Raw genomic sequence first — 20,512 nt, forward strand, 5'->3', positions numbered from 1 at the left:
TTTATGTATCTTAAATAGAAAACTATCTTACAATAGATTTTTACCCCAAAAGTTTTTTATTAAAATAAATTCGATAAAAATCAAAAAAATCCGATTTAAATCAAAAAAACTGATTTTTTTGATTCTTTAAAAAAATCATTGATTTTTATCCACCCTGTTCCTTCTCTTAATATGTAAAGATTATCAGGTTTTAAAACAGGGATCGGCAAAGTTCTACTGGTTTGGGCTGCAATGGATATAGATTTTAAAATGGCTTTCGGTAAAGCCTAAGAAAGGATTTACATTCCTGTTGCCTGTTTGTTTATACTGGCATACAAGAGGAAATTACCAGTTTGTAGATTACTGCCAATATTTGTTGATGCAATTTATGGGGAATGGGGGTCTCAGTAAGAGGCTATCTGCTATAGGCTGCCCATTCCAGAATATCATCAAGAATATTATATTCAGTACTACCTAAGATAACCTTGAAGCAGGGGTGAAATTCAGCAGGTTCTGACAGGTTCTGGAGAACTGGTAGCGGAAATTTCGAGTAGTTCGGAGAACCAGCAAATACTAGCTCTGGCTGGTCCCAGACTGGGGTGGGAATGTAAATTTTGCAATATCCCTCCCCCAGGAGTGGGGTGGGAATGGGGATTTTGCAGTATCCTACCCCTGGAGTGGGGTGGGAATGGGGATTTTGCAGTATCCTTCCCCTGGAGTGGGGTGGGAATGGAGATTTTGCAGTATCCTTTCCCTGCCACGCCATCAAGCCACACCCACAGAACCGGTAGTAAAAAAAATTAAATTCCACCATTGCTTTGAAGGGTCTTTAATTATTAATTCTCCCTCCCTTCCATATTAGGAATTAAATAGTTTTTTTTAAAAAAAAACTCATAAATTTAACAAGTTCACATCTATGTGAGGTTGGTTCATGACATTTTACTGCTTGAAGCAAAGATTAAAGCATAAAGTGTCTTTCCATTTTATGTATCAAAGAATCATAGTTTATCACTGATGGTTGGACAGCATGGCTCACAACATCTGTGGAGTAATGCCGGACAAACCATTGTTGAATTGACAAATGTGTCCTTTAATAATGTTGCTTGGCTTAACTATCATAGCTCTTGAGGTTTAATAGCCTCACTGGGTTTAATAGCAGACAGACCATTATTAGCTTTATTAACTTCTCATAAAAAATATAGTGTGGACATGCTTTTACAATCAGTTTGACTTCTCTCTTCTGGATGTTCATCTCCATCTTTCTGATGGCAAAGTATAAAAACTTTGCTTATTTAGTTTACTCTGTGAACGTGGCATATATTTTTCTCTCTGTTTCTCATGTGAAGGCTATTATCTATGCTTAACTCTACTTGTTTATAAAACAGGAGTCCACATGTATGCACACACAACATCCATATGTATGAATTTGATTGATAATAAAATACTAGGTTCGTTTAAATGGTGTGCTCATTTGATTGTATGCTGAACTAGACATAGGGGAGTTAGAACTGAAGAAGCTTCTTAGATAAGAAGCAAAATGTTTTCAAAGAAAAAAAGAAAAGAAAATCCAGTTGTCTTTTATTATTTAATTATGTCGAATTGATCTTCTGAAGCCTTAGCATATGAGGAAGGGGTTTTTTTTGCCCCTTTTTATTGTATTGTTATAAATTGTAATACAATACATTATATTGTTTCAGGACAATTATATCTGTACAGTGTTAATTAGAGCTATTAACATGCTATTGTTTTGATAATTTGGGGTATTGGCAACAGTGAAAAGATATATTCTATCGATATTAGTTACAATTTAGAATATTGATATTACAAGCATAAAATTAACTGACCTTTTCATACAAAATTCAGTACACTGTAACATTTGAAAGAAGAATCTGCTGCAGAAACTGATTTTTCTTCAGCTTGTATAAATCTTTCACCTTTTAGCATAAAGGGAAATATTGAGTTCTATGGCAGAGAGGTAAGCATGTATGGGAAACAAAGGATAAAAAGAGAAAAAAGAGAAAATAAATTATAGCTGATATGTTTAAGTGTTTTAAGAGAAAATTAGTTAACTTTCTGGCTGATTTGGATTTCTTGGAAATTTACAAAGATTCAATTTCATGGGAAAACCATGAGTTGAAAACCAAGAAAAATTAGCATTATGCAGATTTACTGTGAGGGCTCCTATCAATTCAGTTAGAGAAGGAAAAGCAAATTCATGAATATTTGATACATTAGATGCACAAACTCTCTTATGTAGCAGATTTCCTAAAAAGTTGCGCCCCTTGTCAATTGATTGAAGGGATACCAATTTCCTTTCAATAATGAAATCACTGCAAATTATAAAAAGAGAGAGCTTTCTTTGCTTCCTCGTTGTTTCAGTTACTCTCTTGGAAATTAGCTTTCCTTATCTTTATATATTTAGTTGTTTATTTCACATAGTTACAGTTGCTTCCATTCTTTTACCATAATATAGAAAAATAGACTTCGTGAATTACAGAAATCGCTGCTCTAAATCTTTGTACGCTGTACCTGATGTGGGTTGTTAAGAGAGCTTTAACTTTACATAAAGTTAAGAGTTTAAATAAGCCTTTTAGAATAATCTCCCTGGTCGGGGATCTTTACACCATGAAACTACATATATGTGGAAAGAATATCAGTTACACGGGTCTACAAATTTTGGGAAATTATCAATCTCCATGATAAAATGTGTTAATTTTACATATTTTGATTAGATGAATTAAAAAACAGGTGATGATGAACAAGGTGATAAAGGTGCTGGTTGGATCAAGATATTTCACAATAAAGATTTATACACAGGTATATTTGCCTACAAGGGATGGAGGTGTCTAATGATCATAATGCCTCATGACTTCTTGACGAAGTACAGTAGAACAATGAAAATGTACCACATGGAAGTGTATAAATGTATCTTCACTTTGAGAACAGCAAGGCAGATGACTATGAAAAACACGTGGAAAAATTGTTTAGGTCCTATAACGCACTTGGTGCAAACACGTCACTGAAAATTCACTTCTTCCACTCGCATTTAGACTATTTCCCTTTGAACTGTGGGGCAATGAGTGATGAATATGGGGAGTGATTCCAGCAGAATATTGCAGGCATGGAGAAAAGATACCAAGGGAAATGGACTCCATCCATGCTTGCCAATTACTGCAGGAATCTCCCCAGGGATGATCCTACTGCAGTTCACAAGAGAAAAGTCAAAAAGTGACTTTTTAGATACTGAATAAAGATGGAACCTTGTTGTTTAATCTGATGTTAGAGCTTGTCAGTTTTTTTAAAAAAACAGTTTTATTTTACATTTTACACAAAATTAAACCCTAGCATCCCCCCCCCATTACCTCTCCCTCCTCCCTCCTCCCCACCCACTTCCCAGAGCAGAGTAAAGGGTATTTCATCTAACAATCTTAGGCAAACATATGCTAACTGTCTATAAACACTTTTTCCACCCTTTCATACTTTAACTCCCTTTTTGCATAACTAAATGATAACACATCTTCTTAAATACTTGTATTCATTCGTATGCTATTTGAAACTTTTTAGTCCCATATTTACTTTGTATGTAGTCAATCCAGCTTCTCCATTCCAAAATATAACTTTCTTGTGATTGATCTTTCAAATATGCAGAAATTTTTGCCATTTCCGCTAAATTGGATACTTTTAATGTCCATTCTTCTATGGTAGTAGGTTTTCCTTCTTCCAATATTGCGCCACCAAAAGTCTTGCTGCCATTATTAAATTTAACATCAATTTAGTTTCTCTAACAGTACAGTCTCTAATAATACCCAACAAGAATAACTGTGGAGTAAAACTTATATTTTTCTTAAAAATCTTCTGAGCAATCCACCATATTTTAATCCAAAAAGCTTTAACTTTTTTACATGTCCACCATATATGATAATAAGTTGCATCTTCACAGTCACATCTCCAACACTTAGGTTGTTGATTCGGATACATATATGCTAACTTTTTAGGATCTAAATGCCATCTATAGTACATTTTATAAAAATTCTCTCTTAAGTTTTGTGCTTGTGTAAATTTTACATTTCTAACCCATATTTTTTCCCAAGTTTCCATCATTATTGGTTCCTGAAAATTTTGTGCCCATTTTATCATACAATCCTTAACCAGTTCCGTTTCTGAGTCTATTTCTATCAGTGCATTATATAACCTTTTTATATGCGATTGACTTTGATCTCTAATTTGTTTTACCAAATTTTCATCAGTTTTCATTATACCAATTTTCTGATCTTCTTTCCATCTAGCTTGTAACTGTCCAAACTGTAACCAAGTCTGTACTATCTTTTCTTCTTTTAATACATTTAATGGTTTTAACTGCATTATGTTCCCTTCCATTTTAAGAAGCTCTTTATATGTAATCACATCTTGTTTTTGTTCCACACTTATACTTTCTATCGCATGCCTGGGTATTGCCCATATAGGTATTTTATAATTTATCTTATGTTGATATTTTTTCCAGACTCGCAACAAGGCGTTCCTTAATATGTGAGTCTTAAAGACCTTATCCATCTTTTTATCATAGAATAAATACACATGCCATCCATATAATAAATCATATCCCTCAATATTCAATATTCTTTCTTCCGTTAAGTTAAACCAGTCACTAATTATTGATAAGACAACTGCATCACAATATAATCTCAGATTAGGCATTTTAAGACCTCCTCTTTCACGTATATCCTGCATTATCTTAAGCTTAACTCTCGTTTTTTTCCCTGCCCAAATAAACTTATTAATACCTTTCTGCCATTCGTTCAAGTTTGCATCTTTCTTAAGTATTGGTATCATTTGAAACAGAAATAAAAATTTTGGTAAAACATTCATTTTCACTGCTGCAATTCTTCCCAACAACGACAACTGTAGTTTTCTCCAACTTTCCATCTCTCTTTGTACTTGTTGCCATAGAAATTCATAATTATTTTTATATAATTTCACATTTGAAGCTGTAATATATACCCCCAGATATTTGACCTTTTTTACTATTTTGAATCCTGTTAATCTTTCTAATCTTTCTTTTTGTTTTGTGTTCATATTTTTTGTTATTATCTATGTCTTTTGCTTATTTATCTTAAATCCAGACACTTGTCCATATTGCATTATTATATCCGTTAAATCTATAACCGATTGATCTGGTTGGCTTAGTGTAATAAGCAAGTCATCTGCAAACGCTCTTAACCTATAATCTTGATGTCTTATTTTGATTCCCTTTATTTTATTTGATTCTTGTATTTTAATCAGTAATATTTCCAAAGTTAAAACAAACAATAATGGTGACAAGGGACATCCCTGTCTTGTTCCTTTTCAATTTTGAAAGTTTCTGTTAAGATACCATTGATTATTATTTGTGCTGTTTGTTTCTGGTATATTGCCCTAATAGATTGTAAAAAATAATCCCGAAATTCCATCTTCTCTATTGTTTTCAATAAAAATTCCCAATTCAATTGAACAAATGCCTTCTCGGCATCCAAAAAGATCAGCGCTGCAGGGACGTGATTATTTCTTTCCAAATATTCCAATAAATTTACAATTTGTCTTACATTGTATTTCATTTGCCTTCCACTTATAAATCCTGATTGGTCATTATGAATCATTTGTTGCATAACCTGCATTAGTCTATTCGCTAATATTTTTGCAAAGATCTTATAATCAGTGTTTAAAAGAGATATTGGTCTATAATTTTTTAGTTGACTAAGATCCCGGTTTTCCTTTGGAATCAATGATATAAAAGCCATTTAGAGCTTGTCAGTTTTTCACGCAAAAAGCATAGAAATGTTACATGAAAAACCAATAAATGAATGGAAAGTTATGTTATTGGTATCAATAGAAAGATAAATTTATAATGATTGATGTGGCACCATTACCATTGCTATAGCACATTTTCAGAAAAGTTATAGAGCATAATCGCACATCCCCCTTGTAATTTTGAATTATTTTGATGCAATTTTGACCTGAGGCTGTATCTTGGAAACTGGAGCCAATTAATACTCAGGACTTAATTTTCCTTTATTAGTGACCCAATTCTGGTAAAATTTAGCTACTTTCATTTCCAAGGCTTTCTCCTTGTAGACCAGTGTCATTAGAACAGTGTTTTTCAACCTTGACAGCTTCAAGATTAATGGCCTTCAACTCCCAGAATTCTCCAGCCTGCATGTTGTTTGAGGAATTCTTGGAATTGAAGTCCACATACCTTAAAGTTGCCAAGATTGAGAAGCACTGAATTAGAGAGGTTTTTGTTTTGTTTTTTGTTTTGTTTTGTTTGATGATGGTGATTGATAGGAGCTGATTTATAAGAGTATATCTGCTCCAGTCCTTTATCAGGAGCAAACATAATTAGTCAGAGCAATCCTAATAAATCTCTGCAATAATTTTGGATGTATCCTGCTCAATTGCCAAAACAGACCAGCAACTGTTTCTGGTGAACAGAAACAGACAATGCCACCCTCTGTTAATTTCCCTCTCACCATTAAAACAACTTCAGGGATTTACTCCACTTCAAAAGTACACTTTTCCATGTTATATTGTCTTGAGAGAAACTGTTCCACATAACGTGCTTTAATTTGTTGCAGGCTAGCCCCAGGATTCATTAGCTACTTCACAGAGGCAGGAACATCCCTTCAACTGAGTGAATGCCTTACTCTAGTCTAGTCCATAATCTAATGATAACAACAACAATAGCTTTCCCACCTGATTAATCCTCTTGCTTCATAAACTAAAGAGTTTTAGTTTGAAACCCAGCAAAATATGTTGTTGTGGTTGTTGCCCTGGGTTTCCTACTTTTGTATGTACCTTTGTCCTACTTTTGTGTGTGTGAGAGGGGGAGACGGGAGAGAGGGGGGAGTGTTTTTGTAAGTTTGCCACCACATCATCACTCAAAATAGGAGGAGGTCAGTTTCCAAATCACTTATAGTTAGATAAGTTACATCTTTCTGGTATTATTCGGTCTCTTTGTGTGTGTATTTCTGTGGATCAGAAGCAGTTACTAAATAGTAGGAAGTGTGTTGTAGAAAAACAAAGTAAACTAATTGATGAAAACTACCTAAATTACCTAACAAGAAAGAAGAAAAAGCAATTATTCTCAATTACTACAGTTTCAGTTCTCTAGATCACTCCTAGTGATCAGTCCATCAGATTTCTCTCATCTGATGTTCTCCAGATGCGACTCTCCCAAGGCACTCTTCTTGATGTGCTTCTTATGTCCTTATTCTTGCGAGAATTTTTTTTTAAAAAAATTGTTAAGGCTATCATATTTATTTATGAGGGATGTCGGCAGATTTGGTAAAGATCACTGGAGGTGTTCCTTTGCATATCATTGATTCTTTGCTTTAAAAAAAAAACACCAGGCTAGGAGTTGAGATGTCAGTTATGTCAATAAACCAACAATCAGTCAGGTTCAAGGCAAAAAAATAGAGGGAAGCAAGGAGGGAAAAGCATAGGAATTAACTGCAATGGGTTGCTAGGAGGCAATGAACAATTTGAAGGGGCTCCAACCTTATCTAGCCATGCTGACAATTCTGTTTCAGAGCCTTCGGGCCGATACGCCTAAGAGCTGTGTCCAAATGTTCTGAATGCCTGGCAACTATTGCCAAGTTGTTATCTGGACTATACCAGAGAGGATAGAAACGAGAATCCCCTTTTCTCCCTCTTTTCCTCCAACCATACATTCCATTACCTTGTAGTACATCTAAGGCTAAAAGGCAGCATCTAAAATACTTGAACTTAAATGGAAGGGTGGCCTCATTGGAAGTCTGATGCCTACATAGTCATCAACTCTAGCAAATTATAAGACCAGTATAAAGGCCAACCCAGTCTCTGATCCTTCACAACTGTCTTGATGCAGTAGTCTTTCACTTTATTTTCATTATATTCATTTATAGTCATTTTATTCATTTTTATAGCTCTTCATTCAGCCCTATGCTACTTAAATGCCAACAACAGCACTTAGACTTCTATACAGCTTCACAGTGCTTTACTGTGCAATTTACAGAGTCAGCATATTGCTCCCAACAATCTGGATCCTCGTTTTACCGACCTCAGAAGGGTGGAAGGCTGAGTCAACCTTGAGCTGGTCAGGATCAAACTGCTGGCAGTCAGCAGAATTAGCCTGCAATACTGCATTCTAACCATTGCGCCACCATGGCTCATTGCTTCAAAATTCTGCCCCATATATCATTCCATTTAACCCAAGCTAATAACAACAGGACAATTTACACACACACACACACACACACACACACACACACACACACACACACACACACAAAGCCCACTGGCAAGATCCAAAATAATACTCCAATTAAACCACAACAAGGAGCACCCAAGGAGCTCTAAACAGAGGCACTATGTTGTGGATGTCCGCAGAGCAATTTTAGTTTCATTCTCAAAATAAACTCTTGAAAAAATATTTTGTTTTTAAAATGGAATGCCCAAAACAGTTCACTTGCTAATTGTTCTGCATAAACCTACATGGGACACTGTGGTTTTGGAGGTTGTTATAAACAAAACAAAAATAAAGTAATTTTAAAGTGCTTTCTTACAAAGTAGTTGTTAAAATGTAAAAGAAAAAGGAAGATTTTGGTTGCATAAAAAGTTACGCTGCAGAAGTATAGCAGTAGTTTACATAAATTACACTATTAAGTGTTGGAAAAGAGAACTGAGCAATGAAGGTTTGAATTTATAGAGTAGTGTTTGCATGAGTAGGAAAATTAACATGTTTTAAAGAACTCCTATAGCAGATGGTAGCACTTAGCCAACCTTGATCTTGTAAAAGCTAAGCAGGGTCAGATTGATTAGGACTTGGATATGAGATCAGTAGGAAATCCCAAGGCTGGAGGCTAAACTGGAAAGTCAGAAAGACATCCTGGAAAAGGACAATGGGCAATCAACTTCTCTGCTGTTGTGAAGACAACTATATGGAGATGACCATATGTTCATCAGAAATTGAATCTGACTTGAGGCAACTTTTACCTTTTTCTGGTTCCAGAAGTAGTGAGTTCAGTCTCACATATCTGACAGGCATAGCTTGCAGTCAGCAATTAATGTTGCAGAAGTGCTAAACAGATTCACTCTGCTTGATTTAATTCCTCTGCACAGTTGGCCTGTAAGTGCCTCAATTCTTGTAGGAAAGCAAATTTTTCCAGGTCAATTAAGCTTCATGCTTAGGAATGTTGGTTCAGCACCTAAGCTCCTTGAAGTAATCACACGGGGAGCATATTATAATGTGTAAACCAAATCTAAAATGCATTTTCCCTTATGACATAATAGTTTATTAGTTGTGACTGAGCCTTTTATCTCTAAGACCAGCTAGTATCACTGTGATTTCTTAAATTCTTTCTGTGTACATGGGAACTGGGAAGGCAGACTTTGCATAGAAAATAGTCTAAACAGAAGGATGCTTAATCCATCCCCTCTCTACCAATTTTCCACAAAAATGTGCTGTACCAGTTGCTTCGTTCGACAGTGTCTGGCATGTAATTCTATCCTTAGACTGATAGAATGAGACCATGTTTTCAAATCATTATACTTCATAATAGCATTTTGGAGTCCCTAGAGTTTGGGAATCAAATTAGGCTATTTCCCCTTCAAAGAAGTTTACTTAATTCTCATATCTCTTGCCATACCTGAGTTGAGCCCACTTGTAAAAATTGCTTCTTGGTCTTGCTGAGTGATCCCATTTTTGAAGACATCCCACATAATATCCCTAGAGATATAGCAGAAAAGATGAGACGGCTTGAGGAATGAGGAAGGGACCACATTCCTTGGATGCATGCTTGTTAAATAATTAGTGATAACAACCATTATTACTGCTTGTTGTTGGATTTTCCTCTGCTTAGTGACTGTCAGTATAGAAATGACTTTTCAGTACCTGAAGGCAGGTTAAAAAACAATACATAGAAACTAATAGGGGAGAATCAACCTAGAACTAAGGAGAAATTTCCTGACAAAACAATTACTCAGTGGAACAACTTGCCTCCAGAAGTTATGGGTGCTCCAAAACTGGAGGTTTTTAAGAAGAGATTGAACAATCATTTGTCTGAAATGGAATAGGGTTTCCTGCTTGAGCAGGGGATTGGACTAGAAGACCTCCAAGGTCCCTTCCAACTCTATTATTCTGAATGGACTAAAAATGTCATTTAGAACTAAGTAGCCAAATTAAAGCTGGAGTTCAATAGCTGCTCTGAATTGCCAAAGCTTATGCTGCTATCACAACAGTTGAAGTGTAGCTGTTGAGTAGTTAAATTAGTTTACCTTTTTTTCTTCTCGGTCTTTTGTAAAATATTATCCACAGCATACATTGTTTTAGTGCTTTGAACTAGTATGTTAAAATATAAATTATTTTCTTTATTTTGCCTATTGATAGGGTTGATATTTTAAATATCAGAAAATCAAATGATTGAGTTCACATCCTTAGTTCAACATTACTGGGTTTCAGAGCCCAGCACGGAAAGTCTCTAGAGCAAAAATCTACTCACAATACAATTCTAGTTTAGTGGAGCTGAGGCCAAGTATATGATTTATTTTGGGTCGATATGATGAGTAGTAGCATACTATTGTTACATAGAACTATCGTTTTTGTTTGTACAAACATGTAAAAATCTTACATTTTACAAACAACGTAAGATCACAAAACAATTTTTTTACATAACTCATAATTAAACTTTGGAATTCATTACCATGAGATGTGGTGCTGGCTACCAGTATGACTAGCTTTAAAAAAGTGTTGGACTTCATGAAAATTACAGGGATCAATGGCTATTAGCTTTGATGGAATGTGACTATTTCTGTAGACCATCTGTTGGAAGAATAGTAGACTTCCTTGTGCAGTTGGTTGGCCACTATGAGAACAAACTGCTGGAGTAGATAGGCTAGGCAGTGTTGGTGAACCTTTTCAACACTGAATGCCAAAATGGGAGCGCACACATGTGCATGGGAGCACCAGAAACTGGAAGAGCAGCTCCCTGGTGCACACATGTGGGAGCGCCGGAAACCAGAAGAGCAGTTCCCTGGTGCGCATGCACGCATCAGGAAGCTAAGCTTCCTGTTTCCGGCATGCGCATGCACATGGGTCACCTGGTCTTCCAGTTTCTGGCACACACGAGCACATGAAGACCAGCTGGTATGCACACACCAGAAACCAGAAGCTCAGCTTCCTGGTGCATGTATGAGCACCAGGGAACTGCTCTTCTGGTTTCCAGTGCTCCCATGCATATGAAGACTGGCTGGCACGCATATGCATGCTGGAACCCAGAAGAGCAATGGGTGACGGCTGTTGTGCACCTATGCCATAGGTTCGCCATCACGGAGCTAGGGGTTCTAGCAGGGCACTGGTTATGTTTTTATGCATATATACCATTGTTTTGAACATGAGAGACATTGAAACCATGTGTAAGATCCAGTTCTTCCTACATACAAATGGATGCATGCATGCATGATCAAAAATATTCAACATCACAACATCTATACCCCCAATGCAAAAGACAGATTAAAACAGTCAGTTCTAGGATTACCCTACTTCCGTAAGTCTGAATAACTCATTGGAACTCTACAATACTCCCTCTTAGAATAGGTCATTTGGGGATCAAAACATTTTAACCTTGAAATATTTTGTGCACCCCTAAGTTATACGCCAATCATCTTGAGGAATTATAATTTGAACTTGAGCTTTGGGTATAGCTTTATTTAAAATCTTTTCCCCAATAGCATTTTCCCCAATAGCTAAATTTCTCAAAAAGCACATCTATATTTTTCTCTAGTTAGAATATATTTAGATAGATGTGTGTGTGTATGCAATTTGTGCTTTGATTTTTTTTTAATGGGTTGATTTGTTTTATGAATCTCCTGTGTCATGTCTAGTTTTGGCCTAGAGCACTGGTGTCAAATTCGAGCATTTCACGTGACATCATGTGATGTCTCATGATGTTTTTTGCCTTTGCAGAGCTGGGGTGGGCATGGCCTGCATGTGGTGCATCCGGCCCACGGGCCGCCAGTTGGACACCCCTGGCCTAGAGTATCATTGTCATTGGAAAAAGTCCAATAGTTTCTAGGATGCTTTTGTTGTTGTTCCTTGGTTGCATAATATTGTAGTTCATAGAACTGTTCCAGTTAGTTCCTAGACAGGGAGTTCAGCAGCAGACAGTAGATTGGATCTTGTTGACAAACTGCTTTGTACAATTTTTCATTATTATTTTGAGGCGCCGTGTAGAGGAACTTTCCTGAAAATAAATAGCTTGGCAAATATAAAATGTAAATCCCCTAAGTTTGATGTGATTTAGTTCTAGATACGTATGTACGCTGCATCCTCACGTTTGTGCTCTTAATAATATATACAGTAAGGGTGCATTTGCTTCTCTATGAATAAATTGTTTAGCCTAAGGGATGGCAGAGTTTCTGAATGAACAGATAATAACCAATGAGGTGATATGAAATAAACCCAAGACCTGTAGGTGGATTTGGGATGTCTAGGCAGATATAATGGGATAAAAAGGATGGGAACAGATTACCAAAGCAACAAAAGTGAAGGGGTAGCTGGTATCTAGGAAGGGCCTGAGAGAAAAACTGTTGCTGATAAGAATAGGGAAACTCTTTGAAACAAAACAAGAAAAGCTATTGGTAAAGTCAAGGATATGAATAAGCTGAATCAATTTTGCAAAGTCAGCAAGTTTACAATAGCAGCTAACCACTGTACCTCATATGTGTAACCTGATCAAGAAACTCTAATAACTCATTAGAGAAAAGAGGAAGAAGGTATTCCAGTAATCTTGTCCCTTAACATTACTATCCATGATTTCTTCTGATAGATGAGCAGCTGTACAAGTTGTTAATTCTATATAACTGGTAACTACAGGAAATATATATATAACTATTGAGCAAGCAAGTCAGTGAAAAACATAACTTTTTCAATTGATCTTCTCTTTATTGAATCCAGAAAAAAAAGATGGATTTATTCTTTGATCACAATATGTATATTTAAAGTATTATATGAAAAATAGTAAGTAAGGAATTACAGAAACACATTATATTCTCTTTGGAAAAGATTTTGAGACTTTCCCTTCTTGGTCACCAATGATAACATGTTTAAGGATGCAAAATAAAACTATGTGAGAACGGAAGGGAAGGGAAGTAGAAAATTGGCTGAAAATCGTTGGCCCGTGTTTTTCCATGTCCAATGCCACAATCTAAAACTGGGCAAGTTAGGACCTGTTTTGCAGTAGGTTGTGATGATGTCAAAGGATGATTGGGTCTCGTTATAAAGAGAGCTTAAGAGAGTTGCTATGTTACATCTGTACTTACCTTTTAATGAAAATATTGTTACATTTCTGGACAATGTGTTCTTTACTAACTCTATTTGTTAGTCATTGTTCGATAGAATGCTTGGACATTTTCTCAATAGCAATATGTGCAGACCAGGGGTGGGTTCCACTTACGTTTACTACCGGTTCGCAGTGGGAGCACACACGCTTCAGCTCATGCGCAGATCACCCATGATGATGCCATGGCGGGTGGGCAGAGCCTCCCATCGGTTTTACTACTGGTTCTATAGAACCGGACTGAACCAGGACCCAACCCACCACTGGTGCAGACTGAGGAAAGAGAGCAAATCTTGAAAGTATAAATTATAGCATAGGGCTGGCTTGATCCTCTGACTTTTATCAGAAAGACTTGGGCAGATTTTCAAGTTTTCCACACAGAACTATTTGTAATTCCTTTTGATTTCAGGAAATCTTGTGAAACAAAAAAAGATAATGTTTGTTCTATAGGGTCTTGACCTAAGGAATTTTCAATTGCTTTTCCTTCAAAAGTAAGAGCTCAGATAATTTTTTTTTAAAAAATGAAGGTGTGATTTTTATATATATTTAATGAAATCCAAGGTCACAATTTTTTTTTAAAAGGGCTGACATTTGGCAGCACAAATCACAGACTCATGTTATACACAGTCTTCAACTTACAACTATTTAGTGACCATTCGAAGGTACAGCAGTCCTGAAAAAAATGATTTATAACAGGTGCTCACATTTACAACCATCACAGAACCCTCAGAGTCACATAATCAAAATTTGGGCAACTGGCAACTGGCCTGTATTTATGACCATTGTAGCGTCCTAGGGTCATGTGATCCAGGGGTGGGTTCTAACTGGCTTTACTACCGGTTGTCTTTGTGGACGCGCTTTGCGCGCAATCGCTTCTCCGTGCACGTGCTTCACATGTGATCGCCGTGCGCAAGTGCGTTATGAATCTGCCCAGCTGAGGTGCAGCAATCCACTCTGCTGCACCTATCAGCTGGGCTGAAAATGATGAAATAAAAGGTAGTATTAACGTGGAGGTGGGCGGGAAGGTTCAGCTCCTGAAGGAATAGAATTGGTTCAGTGACATCATATCGTCACCACTACCGGCTCGGCCAAACCGGGCCGAACCGGGAGGAACCCACCACTGATGTGATCACCATTTGTGATTTTCCCAGTCAGCTTCCAACAAGCAAAATCAATGGAAGAAGCCAAATTTGCTTAATGGTTTCATGATTCACTTAACAACTGGAGTGATTCGCTTAACAGCCGTAGCATATAAAGACATAAAATTGGGCATGACTCCATAACTACTGCCTTGCTTAGCAATAAAAATTATGCTTCCAATTTTGGTCATAATTCAAGGACTACCTGTACGATGTCTCTAAAATTCCCAACAGTTCTTGGAGTGAACAAAACAATCCACCCTAAAAATTTACCTCTGGTTACAGAAAAGATTCCCTCCCAGTTGCTATATTTTGAACGGTGGTAGTTATTTGAATGATTGATGGCAATCCGTTCAACTGCTGCTAGTTAAATGTTAATGGATTTTGGCAATCATGTTTATCAGTCAAGCCTTGGCCATTATATTACTACAAATTAAATAAACATATAAAAATATGTAACAAGATAGATATATAAATTAAAACCGCCAGGAAAAAAAATGTTTTGGCAGTTTCCTAAATAAATACATGTTAATACACTTCCCTATTCTGACAACTGTTCCTTAATATTCATATCTAGGTATAATTTACAAATTGATCACTCGTCAATTTATGACACGTAAGATGGCATGTCAGGTAAATATGCTTTTATCAGCCTATATTAAAGAGCATTCTTGACTCCCCTGCAAAGAAGCTGTCCTGCAGAAGGTGCTGGGATGTGATGAAATAACACTCCTGCACAAGGTGGCAAATACGCCATGCAGCTCATGACCTTGCTGCCAATAGAGAACATCAGGATATCTGAACCAAAAATAGGAGCCCGAACCATGAGTTTAATTTTCCACTAATGACTGATGCCATCTCTGAAATTTTAGCGGTTGTGGTTTTTGCAGATAAAGCACGTACTCATACAAACAAAAATAGGATTATTTAAAAAATTATTTACTGGATCATGTTTTATTTTTCAGATCGCCGCATTACGCCTGCCCAGAAGTAATCCGGGTAAGTTAGAGTGGGGTTATGAAATCAATTATGGACTCGGGTTAATCTTTTCCTAAGGATCTCTGGTACTTTTAACCATTTTAGATAAATTCCACTCAATCTAGAAACTTATAACTGAGAATGATTTGCTTCAAGGTTGATTTCCTACACAGTGCTTGCTGTCCTCGAGATTTCACAAGGCTAAATCTTAACTTGATGCATCAGAGTTGTGATTTAGAGCTACAAGAAGATTGCTATATGAGTCTTGCTCACTCCATTCTTGAAGGATTTATATGGGGTCCTGTCTGCTTGATAGGTATTCTATCCACTGGCCACTTTCCATTTCCATTTTTAAAACATTCTCTTGATGCTTGCCATACCAGTTACATTTCGCTTCCAACAGATTGAAAAAAGACACTCTATCAAAACCCTTCTAATCCTCCTCTCCTTTCCTCAACCCCCAGCTGCATGCTACAATGCTCAGTTCATTCTTTCACATGGGAGATATATGCCAGACTTCTCTTCTCACCTAGATTTACATTCTTCTTTATGATTTATGTGTATCACACATATGAGGGATGCGCCTGCCCTGAGTGTGTGTGGTTGTTTTTTTTTTTTTTTTGCAGGAAACTCACTCTCCAGCATGCATGCACTTGGGTGTGTTCCCACCTGTTTCCTCCATTTTTTTCTTGACTGCTGCAGCAGGGCCTGGGTTCTTCTCTTCATCGAATGCTTTAGTGAAAAGCACTTCTTACTTGTTTGTTTCATCTATAAGATTTAATCTACTGTACAGAGCTTTCTCAGAAGGAGATTTTACTGGCTGTGAGATGTTCTTGCTGCCCTCCCATTTGATTATACTGTAGGGCAGGGGTGTCAAACTTGTGGCGTCATGTTGTTGTCACGTGACGTATCACGACTTTCCCCCTTTGCTAAAACGGGGGTGGAGGTGGCTAGCGGATGACGCATCTGGCCCGTGGGCCGCAAGTTTGACACTCTTGCTGTAGGGCATATGGCAAGGAATGTCCCCTTTAGGAAGCATATTTAGTCTGGCCGCAAATTGCCACAAATGAACAGACCTTCCCTTATTCTTTTTGTTTAATAGAGGGATATATTGATAAAGATTATGGTTAATCCCAGATATTTTCCAAGCAAGCCAGAAGAGATTATTCCTATGAAAGAATAATTATGAAGGTCTTATGAAAGAAGATATTTGTCACAACTGTGCTGGCATTGATGTATATTGTTCTGGGTCCTAGGACAATAACTTTGAAGTCACATTCCTTAACTTACATGTCATCTATGATTGCCTTCCACCCAAACAGCTTGCAACTTGAATTCCCTTCTCTTTACTTCAAAGCTATTGGCAGAAAAATTGAAGGATATTCCTTCTAAGTATTTTTATTTATTTATCAATCAAAGTAGAAATAAATCCTACAGCTCTTCACTTGCAGAAACTCTCTTTGTATTGAACACTAAGACAGAATGATACCTTCATATGCGAATCTGTCAAAACTGTTTTTCCCCCCTCAAATAAGCCTTCATCCAAGAATCTTCATCCACGAATGCACCTCTAAATTTGAAGGGTATTCCAGTTATTATCTTTTTTTGGTGGTGAACTTCCCAGTCCCAACTCAAGGCTTCTAGCTCTGCACCCCAACTATTTATGATATCAGTTACCACTGATAGAATGGGGGAGGAGGGGTTGATTCAAAGATCTTTTATATGAAGTACCACATCAGTTATCTAGAATCCATGGTAGTACAAGAATTTGAATCTGCTTAAGAACCAGCCATCCAGATTATTCAGACAATACAGCCAAGCATATCATCAAACAGTGTGGAGCCAGGCTTAGAATCTGCTACAGAACAAAGAATAGCCTTATTAAGTTCAAGGTCAATTTCCCACCGATAGTCAGGCAGATCCTCATAAGCAGAAGGTGGAGATTGTTTTCCCATCATCGTTCTCCTACAATTGGAATTCAAAGGACCACTGTCCCTAAATCAAAGCTAATATTGTGCTTTGGGCTAGTAAGTAACAGGTCCTGGTAGACCTGTTCTTTGGTAGTCTTTTAAAGCTTTCCCAGATAAAACCATCTCTTTTTAAAGCTGTCTACCTTTTATCTTTGGGAGTGGAAAACGTGGGTATATGACATCCAGGGCAATCCATATGGCAAAGAAAAATAATAACGATGCAGTAGTTCACCAATTGTCACATTGTATGAATAAGGTCTCCATTATTGAATGGCAACAGCAGCCATAGGATCATGTTCAATTCATCTCTTAGTGTCAATAAGCATAAACAATGCCACCCTTTTGTAGAGAGAAACCATGTTGTATCTTCCAGCAAAACTGGGATTCTTTTTTCCTTCATTCTTTACAGGTTTTTTTTTTAAAAAAAATCTGGTATCAAAAAGAACCTGCCAATATCACTTCAGATGTTCACTCAATGGATATCAGCAACTTCTCCACTGTTTTACTAACTAGCCAAAATAATGCTTTTCCAAGCAGATAAGTGCCGATGCGATTGAACCCATAACTTCGTTTACAGCCTTCCTAGTGAATTCTCAGCATTTTAAAAATGTTGTAACTTAGATATCAAAAAAAAAGAGCAGAAGTCTTCTTGGACAAAGCAGAGGAGTCTTCCATTCTGCAGAGACTTGGTTCCTGCCCTTCACCCCTGAGGAAATAATCAGTTATTCACTTACAGGATGCACAGAGGCAACAAAAAGAAGATTAAGCTGCATGCTTCGAATTGTAGTTCTTTTAATTGTCATCTGTGCATTCATACTACAATCCCACCTTCTCCACTACAGGTGCCTCAGTTTTAGGTAGCCTGAATGTCCCCTGGACTGCTGCATCTCCTCTAGGGAAAGTGAGGGAACAGGTAGGAATTTTACCCAAGAGTACACATACTAGAGAATGATCTTCCTGCTGACAAGTCCTCCACTCTGTGTAGGCATATCACCCAAATGTGTGAATGTACAAATAAGAGTTTGAAGAACCACCAATACAGGTAAGCAGTCCATTTTCACCTGGGCTCCGTATGCTTGTTCATTAAAGGAGAGGGTTAGAAAGGTTTGGTGGGTAAGCACTGTTGGTAGAATTAATTTGGCTAGTGTTATATCTCGGTGTAATATACCCTATATTTATTTTATATAAAGCTAAATATTTTGTATGTGAAACATAAGGCCCATACTTTGGGGAGAAAATAGTTTTCCATACAATGTAGGTTCATCTGATTGTAATATTTCCCTAATATTCTTTGGTTACCATATTGCACAGGGAGAAAAATATGATGGGAGAAAAGCAGATGTTTGGAGCTGTGGAGTCATTTTGTTTGCATTGTTAGTGGTGAGTTACGATCCTCATTATCTTTACTTTCTTTTTTTTTTTCCCTTTCTATTTTCACATTTCAACTTTGGCTTTACCTATATTACTGCCATGTTCTTTCCTGTTTAATCAAGAATGAAATTTACCTACAAGATTCCCATTATCGAAATGCATGACAAATTATTCTCCTATTTCCCTAAATTGCTGATACTCCTATAATTAGCAGAGGAGTTTTTATTAGAATTCAGACTTTTTTATTGTGCTAAAATAGGGAGGATACCAAAGAGATTATAATTAAAAGATGATCAATAGGTATCATTAATTCTGTAACTCGTCCACCATTTATTAATATAATTCAATGATTAATATTTATATCCTATGGTTTCATTTTCTTCTTTAAGTTGTGCATCAGTATCAGAGAGATAGATCTGATTTAAAGTAACAATTATTTCCAGGCATCTAAAGTAAATAACAAACCCCACTCAACATTTAAAATATTAATTGATTTATATGTCAAAAACCAAAACAGGCATATTGAAGGGGGGGGGGACCTTTCTAGCCAACCAAATAATATAGACAAATGCTTATACAGAAGGATATTGAAGTTACCAGTATTGCTAAAAAATGAATGTCTGATAGCAATGGCAGCTGCAAATGACCCTAGCCATTCCAGGGCCATCTTAACATCATTATGGGCCCCAGACAAAGCAATGTACTGGGGCCCCTATGACTACTCACAGGAATAAAAATGTAAATGGTCGATAAAATTAAACATATATTTATTTTATTGGCACTTCCAACAAAATCGATGTTGAAAAACAAAATAGTACTCAGTAAGCCGTACAATTGCTGAATTTATATGATACAAGGCGGATTGAAGGGTTAACATACACAGATTAGTATTGGACTCCTACACTCATGGGGCCCACGGGCAAGTGGTGGGTTGCTACCGGTTCGGTTCGGATCTTGCAAACCGGTAGAAACGGCGGTGGGAGGCTCCGCCCACCCACCCAGACGTCATCACAGATGCTCTGCGCATGTGCAGAAGCACCATGCACGAGCGAAGCAAGCGCACACACACACACGCTCTCATTGCAAACCGGTAGCGAACGTAAATGGAACCCATCCTGCATCAGGCCCATGTGTTAAGGCAGTCCTGAGCCACACTTCTGGAGATATTTGGTGAATTGCCAGCTAACAGCAAAAGAATATTCTCATCCTCTGAACTGGTGCAAGAATGGAATTAAGAAAGGCATGATTAGGTTCACTTGCCACACCATAAGAAAGGACAGTTCAAAAGTGCATGACAGATGGTTACTATATATATATTTTTCCAGTGTTCAGGGACAGGGGTGTTACTGAATCTCCTTTCTAACAGTGAAGATGGCAAAACATTGACAGACAAAAGTGAAACCTCTCCTCTGGATTGGACTATGAATGTTGGCTAAATACTTGGCAAGGGAGGAGAGTCTCGCAAAGAAGCCTGCTCCATATAGAAACAGAGTTTTGCTTAACTTGTGACAGATACCAGTGTCAAGGACACTGTTTCATCTCAAACGATGGTCCCGCATAGGCAAATGAAGTCAGATGGTGGGGTGATAGCATGTAATGTTTTAAATCTCTGATGATGATGATGATGATGATGATGATGATGATGATGATGATGATGATACCTTCTACCATGAGCATATAAATCAGAAAAGCCAAAGTACAGCCAAAACAAAAAATAATTTAATCCAAT

At 37.1% G+C, this 20,512-nt stretch overlaps 1 protein-coding gene across 1 annotated transcript in view; it reads left to right on the forward strand.

The window, feature by feature from the left end:
- Nucleotides 1–20,512, forward strand: part of BRSK2 (BR serine/threonine kinase 2) — a 453,493-nt gene that overhangs the window by 335,865 nt on the left and 97,116 nt on the right. The window contains exons 6-7 of the mRNA XM_070957404.1: nt 15,430–15,463; nt 18,724–18,792. Of these exons, the coding sequence (XP_070813505.1) occupies nt 15,430–15,463; nt 18,724–18,792 (103 nt within the window). The remainder of the gene's footprint in view (nt 1–15,429; nt 15,464–18,723; nt 18,793–20,512) is intronic.

Source organism: Pituophis catenifer, unplaced genomic scaffold, assembly GCF_029215685.1.
Source record: "Pituophis catenifer annectens isolate HBS135680 unplaced genomic scaffold, rPitCat1.0.hap2 SCAF_1, whole genome shotgun sequence".
NCBI lineage: Eukaryota > Metazoa > Chordata > Lepidosauria > Squamata > Colubridae > Pituophis > Pituophis catenifer.